The sequence below is a fragment of the Palaemon carinicauda genome, chromosome 37, assembly GCF_036898095.1.
Source record: "Palaemon carinicauda isolate YSFRI2023 chromosome 37, ASM3689809v2, whole genome shotgun sequence".
Classification (NCBI taxonomy): Eukaryota; Metazoa; Arthropoda; class Malacostraca; order Decapoda; family Palaemonidae; genus Palaemon; species Palaemon carinicauda.
The window spans coordinates 36,541,520-36,558,131 of NC_090761.1; the positions used below are offsets into that span (position 1 = coordinate 36,541,520).

Consider the following 16,612-nt stretch of genomic DNA (forward strand, 5'->3'; position numbering starts at 1 on the left):
AACAACATATGATAAAAAAAATTCTAAGTTTTTTGCATGTTCAAAATGTCTTATAATACTGCAAGGGTTAGTTTTTATTTGTGTTGATAATATTGCATTAAAACTTTAATGGAAGATTGAGTTTTAGTGATAGTTAATAATAACAAATAAAAAAATATGATCAATTTATAAAAAAAAAAAATTTATAAATGTTATGTATAGTTAATGGCATAAGGGAAAGGCTACCAAATTTAGAAAACGGTTATATTAGCTTCAATGGATGCATTAGAAAACATAAAGGAATTACTTAGTGTATAAGGTTAAGGGAAAAATGAATGGGATTAGTTTAACTCTATGATTGTAAAATAATCATTGGGGACTACTTTGTATATATAGTTAACATTAGGAAATTTTCTTACATTTGATACCAATTAATCGACGTTAACCGGCAAAATATCCTTTTTCCTAACCATGAAATTACTGACGATTCTTTCAGGGAAATGTCCACTCCCATGAAATGGAGTTCCTCCATCGGTCTTCGACTGGGACCTTCATCATTCGTGGTGACTCAAATGGCATGAGAATCGAAAAAGCCTTTATCGAGGGGGAAATAACAGCGTATTCTCTTGATCGAACTGAGCACTACGACACTTTCACGAACCAGGTGAGAAGAAAAAATGATTTCCTTGTTTTTGTTCATGAACTAGGTTGGGAAATAGACGCATTATCTAGTCTTTGTTCACTAACCAGGTGAGAAGAAAGGTGGATTAACTTGACTTTGTTCACGAACCAGTTGAGAAGATAGGAGGATTATTTTGTCTTTGTTCACGAACCAGGTGAGGAAATAGGGGGAATATCTCGTCTTTGTACACAGACTAGGTTAGAGGATAGGTGGATTATCTTGTCCTTGTTCATGGACCAGGTGACAAGACAGATGGATTCTGTATTTCGTCCTTGATCTCCATATCCGAGGCCATCGTTACTGTCCTTCTCTTTGTATATAGAGTTATCATGTATTAATTATCATTTGGTTCATCATCATCTCTTCCTACTCCTATGGACGCAAAGGAGCTCGGTTAGATTTCGCCAGTCGTCTCTATCTTCATCATCTTCTTCGCCCAGCTAAACGTTTGGTGAACTAATCTCTTTTGGAGAGTGGGAAAAGCATGGCCAAACTACCTCCATCTATCCCTCATCATGATGTCATCCACATATGACACTCGAGTAATCTCTTCTATAGTTTCATTTCTAATCCTGTCCTACCATTTAACTCCCAATATTATTCTGAGGGCTTTGTTCTGAAATCTACTATATCTATTGGAGATTGTTTCATTGCCATACCATGACTCATATCCATAGAGTAACACCGACATCACTAAACTTATGTATAGTCTGGTTTTTATATGTAATTTCAAGCGATTTGATTTCCAAATTATACTTAACTTAGCCATTGTCTGATTTGCTTTTTTCAATCTTTCACTAAAGACCCTGTATTGGAGATCATAGTCCCTAAATACTTGAATGATTCTACCTCATTAATCCTTTCTCCTTTCAATGACATTTCATCTTCCATTGCAAACTCCGTTCTCATCATCTGTCTTTCTTTTATTTATCTTTAGTCCAGCCTCATGTGATATTTCATGCATTCTGGTAAGCAAGCATTGCAAATCCTATGGTGTTCAGCTAACAAGGACAGGGTTATCAGCATAATCTAGGCCTGCTAAATTCCTATCACCAATCCAGTCCAATCCTTCTCCACCATCTCTGACTGTTCTATGCATTACAAAATCCATGAGGAGGATAAACAACATAGGTGACAACACATTCCCTTGGAGTACTCTGCTGTTCACTGGAAATTCATTTGATAATACTCCATTACCATTAACTTTGCACTTGCTTTACTCATGAACAGACTTAATCAAATTTACATATCTAATAGGAATTCCATATCGTAGGACTCTCCACAAAATTGGCCAGTGCACAATATCAAATGCCATCAAAAGGGCATTTCTATATTCTACGCATTGTTGTACATGTCTCAAAATGAGAATTTGGTCAGTGCAACTTCTACCTTTTCTAAATCATGCTTGCTCATCTCTCAGCTTTCCATTAATCTTTCTCTCCAGTCTCTGCAGGTCGTTAAGAGAATCCAGACATTATTGTATAAAAAATATATGGCTTATTTATATATGAAAAACACGTCTAAATGTGCAAATTTTATCATTAATCGAAGGCCAAGTCACAAACATACCAATTAGCTACGATGGTGAAGATGGGTTGATTTCAATTCTAAGTACAAAAAACCTGAATTCGACAGGTATAAGTACAGAAGAATTGTCATTGACTTTTATCTTTCTTCGTGGCCAAGTGGTATGTCACTGTACTTACAAGTTTCCTGGACAAGGGTTCGACTCCCAGCTGGTCAGAAGCTATTGACTTTGTGTGAATTCACCTGGGGCTCTGATCCCGAGTTCGTTAGGAGAATCCAGACATTAATGTATAAAAAATATATGGCTTATTTGAACATGAAAAACACGTCTAAATATGCAAAATCTATCATTAATTGAATGCCAAGTCACAAGCATATCAATTAGCTGCAATAGTGAAGATGGGTTGATTTCAATTCTAAGTATAAAAAACCTGAATTCGACAGGTATAAATACAAAAGCATTGTCATTGACTTTTATCTTTCTTCGTGGACAAATGGTATGTCACTGTACATACAAGTTTCCTGGAGCAGAGTTCGACTCCCGGCTGGACAGAAGCTATTGTCTTTGTGTGATTTCGGCTGGGGCTCTGATCCTGAGGTCGTTAAGAGAATCCAGACATTAATGTATCAAAAATATATGGCTTATTTGAATATGAAAAACACGTCTAAATGTTCAAAATTTATCATTAATTGAATGACAAGTCACAAACATACCAATTAGCTCCGATGGTGAAAATGGGATGATTTTAATTATAATTACAAAAAACCCGAATTCGACAGGTATAAGTACAGAAGAATTGTTATTGACTTTTATCTTTCTTCGTGGCCTAGTGGTATGTCACTGTACATACAAGTTTACTGGACCAGGGTTCGACTCCTGGCCGGTCAGAAGCTATTGTCTTTGAGTGATTTCACCTGAGTCTCTGATCCCGAGGTCGTTAAGAGAATCCAGACATTAATGTATCAAAAATATATGGCTTATTTGAATATGAAAAACATGTCTAAAGGTGCAAAATTTATCATATATATATATATATATATATATATATATATATATATATATATATGTATATATATTATATATATATATATATGTATATGTGTATGCATACACAAAATCGCACATACTCATACATACACACACATTTATATATATATATATATATATATATATATATATATATATATATATATATATATATAAAATTATATATGTATGTGAGTGTAAGTAAACTTGTATATATACATATTTGTATTTCCTTTTTGAAACCTCTTTTATTACCTAGCAATTCTTCCATTGTTTTTCCTGGAACTGGCTGCACACGAATGACATCACATGGTTTTCATGAGCCTTCACTTTTACATGATCAGTAATAATATTTAGCTTGCCTAATCAATTTCTTAGCTTGAACTTCTAGTACCCATGAACAGTCTTGGGTTTAAGTAAATTTCCTGTTGTGGGTAATTGACTTTCGTTCTTCTACCAAAAAACTTTTGACCAGGTGGAGAGTTAAATCCCTCAGTTGGAGTATTTCTCCATTCAAGAAATACTAACAGAGGATCATGACCATCCTCCTTTGGTTTTGTGAACAACTGTTTTATTATCTTTATTGCATTTTCAGCTTTGCTATTTGACTGATGATGGTAAAGGGATGATCTCACATGTTCAAATGACCATTTCTTTACAAAAGTTTGAAATTAATTTGGTGTGAATTGTGAGCTACAGTCACTTACTACAATGTCTGGTATACCATAGCGTGAAAAATGACTTCTTACCTTTCTTATAATATTTAACGTTAACATATTTTTCAATGAATTTATCTCGAAATATGATGATTAATAATAAACAACAGATATCATTCACAAACTTGGATAGCGTACCAAACAATATTCATACACTGAATTCTTACATAATCTAGATCACAACATTCACATATTGTTACAATTACTAACTAATCTGTATCCTTCAATTTTAGACCCTCGAGTTGAAGGCCGTCCGAACAATCGTAGAACACCTGATCATAGACTACGCACCTCATCATTGCAGTTCCTGGCGCTTTGAGGTGGAACATTCCATTGCTGATCACCATGTAAGTTTCATCTCAGAAAAATCTTATTTTTCATACAGTATAGAATGATGTTAATAAAAGTGTATGGCTGTACACCGGCAACTAAACATTTTATTTTTGTTAGATTTCAATCTCTAAATCAGTAAGGTTTCATCTGGCTGTTCTTAATGTGAGCAGTATTTGAAAGGAATATGAAGATAGAATTTATCTTATGATTTCTTTAATGATAAGGTAAAAATTTGTCTTTCCCTTAATATCTATGCTTTGATGAGAAAGAATATTTCTAGAAGATTGGATTTTTCTTTCAAGCAAGCAATTAATATTTTGTTCAAGACTCAGTCTTGTTTTTGTTCCTGATCAGATTATATCTTCTGTTGTGAGTTCAGGTTAGTCATTGTCATCTAATATCAAATATCTGCAATCACATAGTGTTGACGCAATAAGGCAGCATAGAACAAAAACTGTTACGAAATATCTGATAGATTTCATAAAACGAAAACCTAGATAAAGTTCTATAAAAAGTATTTCATTATATAGGTCTGTAATATTAATATCAGGTACAAACTAATTATTTGAAAAACATAATTTTTATTTGCCTAGGCCGAAGGAACGCAGCCTACCCTTGAACAGATTCTCACTGGAGTAGAACTCACCGCAGCAGTCCGTCAAGAAATCCAGGTGTGTATTCAGGAATATCCATATTATTTTATTATATTATACACAAACACACACTCTGAGATATACATACACACATACACACACACACACATATATATAGATATATATATATATATATATATGTGTGTGTGTGTGTGTGTGTGTGGGCGGGTGTGTGTGTGGGCGGGTGTGTGTGTGAGCGCGCACGCTTGTGTGCATGTAAGTGTTTGCAAAGACCTCAAACACCATGATAGTTTTCTTTCCATGTTTCTGTTAACTACAACATCACCCTCTCCTTATTCCTTTTCATTTGTTCTTTCATTGAATGATAGAATGTTATATTTACTAAGAACTAAGAAAATTGGCAAGGAACATCTTCAAATAGAGATTAAAATGACTGTTATACTGGGTATATAGGACCATTTGCATTTCTATTCTTCGGCCCAATGGGATGATAAACAAATTTTCACTTGAAGAATACCAACGTTACATAGTGTCAAACACAGAATACCCAATCAATGGAACTTAATAATAACGCTTGATTCATGGTCTTTGATTCCTACTACTATAAAAAACGATTCGAAAATAGTTACAAGCGAGTGTTTCTAGCCGTAAAAAATAACTTAATCTCTCGTTCAGAGAGATGGACTCTATCCAGAACTTATCAACCGACTTTATCTACACCGGAAAAAATTTCAGTTGAATATAACTGTGAATTTCTTCCTCTTCAATGACCAACAGAGCTACGTCATCAACCTGATAGAAGACCTCAGCCACCGCATGCCAAGGAATCCTTCCCAGACTGTCAGCATCGCAGAGGAAATGAGCCACATTGTTGAAGGAGTGTCTGTCTTGTATTCCGCGGAGTTGGAAAGTATTTACAACAGATTCGATGCAGCCAAAAGTTCAGATTTTGATATCAGTCTGTAAGTAAATCAGGATTTATTTTTATTGCTATACTTACTTTAATAATTTTCTTACACTTTTCAATAGGGAAAGAGCCCTTGGTGTTATATGCTAGCAGTGGATATTGGCTGCATTTAACATCAACTCTCTCTCTCTCTCTCTCTCTCTCTCTCTCTCTCTCTCTCTCTCTCTCTCTCTCTCTCTCTCTCTCTCTCTCTCATATATATACATATATATATATATATATATATATATATATATATATATATATATATATATATATATATATATATAATGGAGATGAACGACTAATAATTTAACCAAGTAAGAAAACTGAAGTTTATATTTTCCCTCTCTGCTTTGAAGGCATATCTTCCTCCAAGCGATGGTGTCTGCAGCAACAGAGCCTTCCATCCAACACTTGTTGAAGCTGATTCCACAACAGAATTTCAGGCTGCATTATGAAGATATCGTCTACAGCTTCTTCAGCACCCTACCTAAAACTACCGTCAGTCCGACACTCATCCCAAAGATCATGGTGAGTGGGCCTTTTCAAGGGGAGATGAGTTACCTTTTATTCAATCTGAATGGTGACAATTTTTCTACCCATTGCATTTTACACAGAAAACTTTTATTCTTTATCCCCCAAAAAATGTATATTGCATTGAGTATTCAACGACAAATTCATATTATATTTTTACCAAGTATATATATGCATATATATATATATATATATATATATATATATATATATATATATATATATGTATTTATGTACATATATACATAAATATATATATACACAGTATATATATATATATATATATATATATATATATTCATATATATATATATATATATATATATATATATATATATATATATATATTCATATATATATATATATATTCATATATATATATATATATATATATATATATACAGTATATATATGTATATATAGGCTATATATATATATTCATTGGAATATAAGTTGTTGATTACTAGACTTAACGTTAAGCATCAGCAAATTTAGCATCTTTGATCAGCAAAGGAGCAATTCGCAAAAAGGAAGTATTGTATAATTCCGCTTCTAATTATTCTTTTAGACCGTAACCAATTCGACGGTTTTAACCAAATAGTAGATTTGAAGGTCAGGATCTCAGAGTATCTTTTCCACGTCATGTTCGATTATCTGATGTGCTACGTAATCAAATGCCATATTAATGACTTGATATGTAAATAGTTTGATCAATCTAATGATTATCTCATTCATATTTCTGAGTAACTGATTTTCTTAGTTGTTTATTTTGGGCGAATAGTTGAATTTCACTGATTTGTTATAGAACGTAGAAAATCATTCTAAACAGGAGGGACTAATGATTATCTTTAGATAACCATGAGATCAGGTGGCATCGTCATAATTTATAACTAATTAATTGCATCTTTACCAAAATGAATGATTACATTTCAGAGCGTTGAAATAATCATCATATCATTTAGAATAAGATATCAAAAGATCGATATGATACAAATTCTTAAACTACATTATATTCTTATCAGTTCTATCATAAATATTTCCTTTTTATCAATCTTTCTTTGAAAATGCTGCAAATTTTCCGCAGGAAGTGGTGATGGAACTGCCGTGGTCAGAGGCCGATAAGGCCGTAGCTTTGATTTCTTTCTCAAACTTGGTGGGAGCTATGTGCTTTGATTCCGACAAAAGGCTCTACTTCTGGGAGGATACCTGTGAGAAGGAACATGTTTGTGATCTTGTGACCGTTTCCAACATCTTCATTCCTTACCTACGACAAGGATTAGAGGTGAGTTTATTTTGTTTGTTTTTGATGAATATAGTGAAATTTAGTTAACATATCTATATATGGGCTTAACATATTCTGTTTTACTATCATCAGTGCAACGAACAAGATTAACCAAACTGTATTAGCTTTTGCTGCGCAATTTTAATTATCAACATGGCCCTTTTTGTCTTTAATCAAGCTCATGCTAATTATGATCAGCTCTATGTTCAAGAATAACATAGTTATGTCCAATTATCATGCGAGTCGTGTTTTATAAAAGTTAGTGCATCTTCTGTTATTCCGTTTCTCTGAAACTCTTCTATATTCCCAGGAGCATGATACGGATCTCTTCCATCGATTGATCTACCTGCAAGCCATGGTGAACTTGAGGACACCATTTACCCTTGACACCATGAAGCCTTTTGTTCTGGGTACTGTATTCCACCAGTCAATCTTCAGGTTCAATGCCCTATGGGGGCTCTCTGCCCGTTATTTGCCCTCCTTGGCTGAACCAGAGGTAAGAGTATTTGTCAACACTACTTGTTAATTATTTCAAAAATAATTTAAACTTGGCTGAATCATCATGATAGCTAATTAATCTATTAGATTTTTCCATAATATGCTACTTCACTCGTACACTATTACGTCGTTCAGCACGCAGTTTTATAACCACTACATAGAAGATGAACTCATATAGGAAGAATGTCGCTTTCCTCTGAATTATCATAGAACATTTCATTTAGTATTTCTTTCTTTCCAATACAGTAATATTTTTTTCACACTTTTCAAGAATTTTTTTCCCCATGAACATTTTATAACGCCGAGGTTTGTATTCTTTCTCTGTTAATTTTCCTGTTCCTCTTCTTAGAAATTCTTACATTCTCATATTTATTTTTTTAGATTAAAAAAATTCGAACAAACTTTTAACCTCTTCAAACTTCTACATTCGGCAGAATTCCCCAACATTGATTTATCCTTAAGTAAATCTAACTTTATAATTATAATACTGGGTTGTTCTGATAACGTTTATGGTCAAATTCTAATTTCTTGTTGTACCAAACTAATTTCTGGTGTGTTTTCCCACAGCGTCAACTCCAATAAACTCCCTACACTGTGGAGTTCTCACAGCTATTCAATCTATTTTTTTAAATGCATCTAATAGAATGTTTCTAAATTGTTTGATATTGGAAAAAAAACTTAGTACCTTTTTATAAACATTACTTGTCCCAAATTGAAGGATTTTCAAGTAGCATCTCAATATTCTTTTCATTCTTATTTATCCTAGCCACTCCGAAAATTTCTTTCTCTCCGTATGATAATGATTAGGATGATATTAATAATAATAATAACAATAGTAACAAATGAAATCGCAAATATTTAAAATCTGTATGATGATAAAACAGTGAAAATATCATTGTTGTTGTTGTTATTATTATTATTATTATTATTATTATTATTATTATTATTATTATTATTATTATTATTATTATTATTATTATTTCCTTAAAAGGTAATTGCTGCCTAAGTGGTGTTAATTTTGCAGTTAAGCTTTTCTATTTCTCGTAATTTCATTCTTTCATCTGTACTGTGTTCTGCCAGTAATTACACTATTTTAGTCATCAGTAGGGGGAGAGCAAAATTCATAGGGAAAAAATCTATAATTTTACCAAAAGTAATCTTGTCAAGATCGGTACAATTAAAGTATGGCTTCTACACGTTACGGATCAGGCAAAGTCATGTTAAGGGTGGTGGTGGTGGTGGTGGTAGTGTATTACAGCCAACTCTTCATGTTGGCACGGGCCTTTCCCTTGGTCGGCCCGTAGCATGTTAAGGAGTGGTGAGATTCCTTATATACGCCGTGGATGGCACGTCACATCAGCTGCTGGTCACTGATTGGTCCTCAGAGATGGAGTCTGTAGTTGGTCTGGGAGGGATCTGCCCTGCTATTGGCTGAAGAAATAGCAGTGAGAGACTCCGTCAGAGTCAGACCGATATTTCACTCACAATCAATGGAGTTGGGTGGAGTTAGGGTTTGGGTAGACACAGCCAACACGTTACCTGAGCGATGCTTGGGGTCACGGAAGCTGTTCAGCCCCTCAAAGTCCAGCTCTGGGTAGTACAGAACTGCTTGCTGATTGGCTGAGGTGCTCGCTGGAAGAGTCTCAGTTGCAGACAAGCTGCTAGGCCACTCATTTTCGTCGCCGTTACGAGGTTTATTGGAAGTGTTCCTTTGGCAGGAGAGGAGGAGGAACATCTCCTGGGTTATGTTCAGGTTAGGTCTCTCTCTCTCTCTCTCTCTCTCTCTCTCTCTCTCTCTCTCTCTCTCTCTTTTTTTTTTTTTTTTTTTTTTTTTGAAGGAGCAGGGCCTCCAGGATCCTAATTTTCCTGCCATTCAGGCCACTGCCAATGATCTTTGTATTCCTTACGGTGTCCTCTTGAACTACGTTCTTGTTGTGAGTGAGGAGCTGATGCATCTTGATGGCTCTGTACTGAACGTGGTAGGACGACCTTTTGGAATGTCTTATCGTTGTCATTCCAATTTTACATCTGGGACATCAATGGACTGAGCATTGATAGAAATAAAAAAGAATGTTGGCCCTCTTCAGAAAGTCCTGCATGGGAGGGGCTAGATTGTTTCTCATAATGAGGGATCTGGTCTCTATGGTCTGATAGTGAATGATGAGGGTGATGTTAGTTTTCTTGAACAAGGATGACATGATTCTTTATGATGTCTCTTATGGCCATCTCATCCTGTTGATACCAGCAGTGCATGATGCCTTTGTTGATACTAGGAGGCATGCTCTCACTGCTTGGCTCGGTCTTGTAACAGTTGTACATAGCATGTTTGACCTCTCCATTGACCTGCTTCCTGTTTGTGTAGCCGTTGTTAACAAGGACCTGTGTAATTCTATCCAGTTCCTGTCCAGGAAGAACAATGGGAAAGGGCCTAACGAACGTTTGGCACGGTTGGTGGATGTCTTTTATCTAGTGGGGGCATTCAATATCACCATTCAAGCAAAGGTCAAAGTCCGAGGATTTAGTGCAGATGGTGGTATCATAACCATGCACAGCATTTGAGACCAGGACGTCCAGGATGGGAAGGCGACCATTGTTCTGACTTTCCATCATGTATCTGAGAGAGCTGCCATCCTCATAGGTCCTACAAAGTTTATCAATATAGGGGGCTTTTATGAAGGTGTCATCGAAGTAGTGGACGTGTGTCAGGTTATTTACACGTGCAAAAACACACTCCTCGATGAATCGCATGTAGAAGTTGGCAAAAAGAACACCCAGAGGGGAGTCCATCACTACACTATCATTCTGAATGTACATATGTCCACAAAGGGTGAAGAAGGGGTCCTTTTTCGTAAAGATTTCCAGGAGGGTGCGGAGTGCAGGCTCTGGGATGTTGAGTGGAAGACTCAAGTCATCTCTATAGACTTGGTCAAGGATAAACTGGATGGTCTAATCTACAGGAACGTTCATAAATAGAGATTCCATGTTGAGAAAAGCGGTGACACCTATGCTGGAATGTCCTTTGATAGCTGTCAGGAACTCCACTGAAAAGACCACGCTGTAAGGGTCGAAAACATAGAGGGTCAGAAGGGTATTAAGACGTTTGGCCAGTTGGTAGGTCGGTGTTGGGCACTGGCTAATAATAGAGTGGAGAGGGTTTTCAGCTTTATCGGTCTTGAAATTCCCGTAAAGGTAACCCTGCCCAAAGTGACCAGTAATAGGCTTGAAGTGTATGGCATTGGAGGCAGTGTTGATGGTATCGATGATGTAACTGGCCTACCGTTTGCTGTCCTCTATAGATTTGCCAGTAAGTCATTTAAATTTAGACGTGCAAGCCAAGATAGTGTTCAGCTTCTCATGATAGTTCAAATCAATCAATCAATGATAGTCCCTGGGATCAATAAGAACGAAGGCACCAGTCTTGTCGGCTCTTCGGACAGAAATGCCAGCCTCATCTTCAAGTTATTTGGCAGCAGTCCTCATAGCCCCAAAAACAACACCCCCTAGTGTACTGTCCACAGTCTGTGAGGGTCTTGGCCTGAAGGAAGGGCTGGAGAGCGTCTTTTGTATGGAGGGTTCAACCTCTAAGCGTTACACTGGAATGGAAACAATGAGACTCTCCAAAAGAATCTCCTACCACATCCCACAGGGAGCTATCAAGACCAACCAGCTCCTCCCCCACAACAAGAGAGTAGTTCAAGAATACATCATAAGGAATACAAAGATCACTGACAGTGTCCCAGACAGCAGAGGCTTAAAATCCTGGAGGCCCTGATCATCCAACAAGAGAGACCAAACCTGATAACGAACAACAGATTTCTCCTCTCATCCTGCTGAAGGAACACCTCCAGTCAACTTTGTAACAACGACGATGGCGATGACGATGAGTGGCCAGGTAGCTTGCCTGCTATTGAAGCTCCCCAGCAAGCACCTCAGCCAATCAGTAAGTAGCTCTGGACTCCCCAGACCCAGACTCTGAACAGCTTGCCTGACTCCAAGCCCTGCTCAGACAGCGTGCTGGCCAATCAGTGAGCCGCTCCGTGAGCCCTGACTGGGCCTAATGATTGTAGACCAAACATCAACCTGACTGCGACGCAGCCTCTCACAGCTAGCGCCTCAGCCAGTAGGAGAACAGCTTCCCAAACCAGGTACAGACTCCGTCCATAAGGAACAATCAGCAACTAATAGCTGGTGTGATGGTGTATATAAGGGGTCGGCTAACCATCCTTTAGTCAGACTTTGTCTGATGATGAGAGGAGACACTCAGCACCCTATTGGTAATGCATAGCAACCATACCTTAATTGAACCAAACTCAACAAGTTTGTTTTTAATAGAATTATAGATTCTTTCTATGCAGTTTGCTCTTCCATGCCGATGAATAACATAGCAGTTACTGACAGAACGCAGTAATGATAAAAGAAAAATAGGAGCAATAGAAAAGCTCAACAGCAAAAATAATGCCACTCAGGCACAATTATCTTTAATGAAACTTTCCTAAAAGAGGGTATAATCCCAAAGTATTATTATTATTATTATTATTATTATTATTATTATTATTATTATTATTACAAACTAGAAGCTAACAGGGCACCTTTTGTTTCAGGTCATGAATATGTTGATGCCAATCTTTGAGAACATCTTAGAAAACCATGACATAAGAAGTATTGCTTTCCTTGTTATGGCCTCCTGGCAGAGGAGTCCCTCTTGGTGGAGCAGAATGGCAATGGCAACCTGGAATGATCCTTCCAATAAAGTAGCAAGCCTCATTTCTACAACGATTAAGACAGCAGCTCACATGCAAGATGGAGGAGAACTGTGAGTTAAAATCATAGCTCTCTCTCTCTCTCTCTCTCTCTCTCTCTCTCTCTCTCTCTCTCTCTCTCTCTCTCTCTCTCAAGAGAGTGGCTACTTCTATGGTGTTTAATAATTGTAAGTCAAAATTCTCTATCTTTCTCTCTCAAACAAACAAAATAAAGACAACAGGTCATTTAGAAGGTACAAAATGATTTACATTAAAAACATCCCTCAGCTTTCCTCTTTTTTGCTAACTAAAGAAAGTGGCTTATATGGATGGTAGAGGATGAGTGTAAGCCAAAATCCTAACTCTCTCTCTCTCTCTCTCTCTCTCTCTCTCTCTCTCTCCAATGACGGCTGCTCATTTAGAAGGTGGAAATAATTTGGGTTACAAGTAACTTCCCTTTCCACTTTTTCGTTCGCCAAAGAAAGTAGCTCACATTTATGGTGTTGGATGATTGTAAGACACTATACTCTCTCTCTCTCTCTCTCTCTCTCTCTCTCTCTCTCTCTCTCTCTCTCTCTCTCTCTCTCTCTCTCTCTCTCTCTTGCTAATGACGATTGCTCATTTAGAAGGTGGAAATCGTTTATATTACATGTATCCTTCCAATTCCTCTTTTTAGTTCACTAAAGAAATCAGCTCGCATTGATGGTGTTGGATAATTGTGAGGCAAAATACTAACTCTCTCTCTCTCTCTCTCTCTCTCTCTCTCTCTCTCTCTCTCTCTCTCTCTCTCTCTCTCTCTCTCTAAGGATTACTACTCATTCTGAAGATGCAGAATGATTTAGATTACAAGTATGTTTCTTTCCTTTTTTTCATTCATTAATCAAAGTAGCTCTCTCTCTCTCTCTCTCCTCTCTCTCTCTCTCTCCTCTCTCTCTCTCTCTCTCTCTCTCTCTCTCTCTCTCTCTCTCGACAACATCTCACTTAGAAGCTGCAAAAGGATTTAGATTACAAGTAGCCTTCATCTTTCCCCTTTTTCATTCAAGAAAGTAGCTCACATTTATGGGGTTGAATAGTTTCAAGGCAAAATTCTCTCTCATATATATATATATATATATATATATATATATATATATATATATATATATATATATATATATAAGCATATATATATATATATATATATATATATATATATATATATCAAGGATGGTATTGAATATTTGTAAGACAATATCTCTCTCTCTCTCTCTCTCTCTCTCTCTTCTCTCTCTCTCTCTCTCTCTCTCTCTCTCTCTCTCTCTCTCTCTCAAGACAGCAACTCATTTAGTGTGCAGAATAACTCACATAAGTATCCTTACCTTTCCTTTGTTTCACTAACTAGAGCAAGTAGCTCACATGTGCTGTGTTGGATAATTATAGGTCAAAATTCTCTCTCTCTCTCTCTCTCTCTCTCTCTCTCTCTCTCTCTCTCTCTCTAACACAGTTTCAGACAAAAAAGCTTTTGGGTGACAAATCTGTTGGAATTTATTCCAATTGTACAGCATATAAGACACAAGCAGGGTAATAGACATCATATACCTAGACTTAGAACAGGCTTTTGATTAAGCCCATAATCAAAAATTGAATGTTTCAAATTGAAACACTAGGCATCATTGATGAGCCAGCTGAATGGATCAAAGATTGGCTGACAAACATAAAACAGAGAGTTATAATCAATGGAGAAGCCTTAGAGTGGGCAGCTGTTACAAGTGGAGTACTTCAAGTAACCGTCCTTGGCCCATGAATATTTCTGATTTACATTAACGACATAGATTTAGGATTGGTTGGAAGAATAGCCAAATTTGGTGACAATACTAAACTAGGCATAAACGCTGCGAACTCAAATGATGTAGAAGCCTAAAGTGAGGATCTAATTAAGGTGGGAAAATGGTCCAGAAAATGGAAAATGCCTTTCAACTGTGGGAAATGCAAAGTTAAACACAGGAGTTATAGTAACCCACAAACAGATTACTCACTACATGGTAAAGATATAGAAAGTGTGGAGGAAGATCTCGGCATTATCATTATCAAATATTTAAAGTTCACCAAACAGAGCATAAAAGTTAGAAAGAAAGCACAGAAACTAACAGGTTACACTTAAGAGATAATTAAAATATAGAAACAATAACATTTTACTGCAGCTGTACACATCACTATAAACACCACATATAGAATACAGAGTCCAATTCTGGGCTGCAGGTATTCCGAAGGATATAGATATAGTGGAAGAAGTAGAAGCTAGGGTCACCAAACTAATCCCAACATTAAGACAATTTGGATATAGAGGGAGAATGAATGCTTGGACTTATTTGATTTACAAACTCGATGACTAAGGGGACAGCTAATGGAGACATTAAAAATTCTCAGAGAAATGACAAATGTAGACTACAACAACCACTTCATGCCTAGCAAAAATGCCTACCAACTGGTACTGAATAGATACAACAACCACTTCCTGCCTAGCAAAAATGCCTACCAACTGGTACTGAATAGATACAACACCACTCAATGTGGTAAACGCATTCAAGAATAAGTTAGACACGATTACAAAAACTCTTTAAACGTTTAAATTGATTCGTTCTACCCAAGAGCAAATGGATTCTCCACAGATGGACTGAAAAATTTATGAAACATCCAAATCTCTCTCTCTCTCTCTCTCTCTCTCTCTCTCTCTCTCTCTCCCCTTGCATCTGTTTCTTTTCCTCTTTTATTTGTAATCAATAACACCATAATGGTATTTAAATTCCTCATTTCTCTGAAATTCTCATTCGTCACTAAAGATTTCAACCATTGTTTCCTTCAGGGCCAGGGTAGCAGCGCAAGTAGAACACATGATCAAGCCCGTAGCTCCAGCATCTCTCTCCCATTCCATCAACTACTACATGCTCGAATTTCTTCATTCCAGCAAGGTAAGTTATATATTTTATGAGACATGTCCTTTTAAATTTCATTCCTTTTTTCATTTGGTGCATATACAGCCAGGAAACGTTGAAAACGGCATGCAATTCTGTTTGCCTATCTGGGTCTATCTATTTTTATAAGGTAATGCTATATATATATATATATATATATATATATATATATATATAGAGAGAGAGAGAGAGAGAGAGAGAGAGAGAGAGAGAGAGAGAGAGAGAGAGAGAGAGAGAGAGAGAGAGATCATTCTGCTCTTTAACTGTTAAAGAGTAAAATTATCTAAACATGAATGATATTAACGGACAGATGCAGACTAAAGGAAATTTAATCAAGGGTGACTGAGTAATTAGTTTGATAGTTTGTTGAGTATAGAAAATAAATGAACTAGATGACACAATAGTGGAAGAATTGGTATAAGTTTAAGAGTGGACGTAAAATCTATTCATGAAAATGTAAGGAGCCAGTATAAAAGTTAAAAAATTGAAAGACTTAAGTGGCTGATGAAATTCCAAAAGATATTCTGTAGTATGCGGGTGGAAGTGTGACTGGCTGGCTAAATGAAGGAAAGAAAAGAAAAATGTAGGGATAGATTTTAACTGAAAAAAAAAAAAAAAATTATTACACAAGGGTCGATGACAGTTATTACATATGGATATATATATATATATATATATATATATATGTTTATTCCTACGCAGATCCGAACTTCTGGATCATTTAAATGGGTTACTTCTAGTTCCGTTTTCTACAACTAGCCTACCCCACTACATGCAGCGT

At 36.3% G+C, this 16,612-nt stretch overlaps 1 protein-coding gene across 1 annotated transcript in view; it reads left to right on the plus strand.

Moving 5' to 3' along the window:
* Positions 1 to 16,612, plus strand: part of LOC137629571 (hemolymph clottable protein-like) — a 46,687-nt gene that overhangs the window by 6,462 nt on the left and 23,613 nt on the right. The window contains exons 8-16 of the mRNA XM_068361009.1: positions 476 to 643; positions 4,165 to 4,278; positions 4,858 to 4,935; positions 5,656 to 5,840; positions 6,187 to 6,358; positions 7,446 to 7,643; positions 7,954 to 8,139; positions 12,743 to 12,954; positions 15,723 to 15,828. Of these exons, the coding sequence (XP_068217110.1) occupies positions 476 to 643; positions 4,165 to 4,278; positions 4,858 to 4,935; positions 5,656 to 5,840; positions 6,187 to 6,358; positions 7,446 to 7,643; positions 7,954 to 8,139; positions 12,743 to 12,954; positions 15,723 to 15,828 (1,419 nt within the window). The remainder of the gene's footprint in view (positions 1 to 475; positions 644 to 4,164; positions 4,279 to 4,857; positions 4,936 to 5,655; positions 5,841 to 6,186; positions 6,359 to 7,445; positions 7,644 to 7,953; positions 8,140 to 12,742; positions 12,955 to 15,722; positions 15,829 to 16,612) is intronic.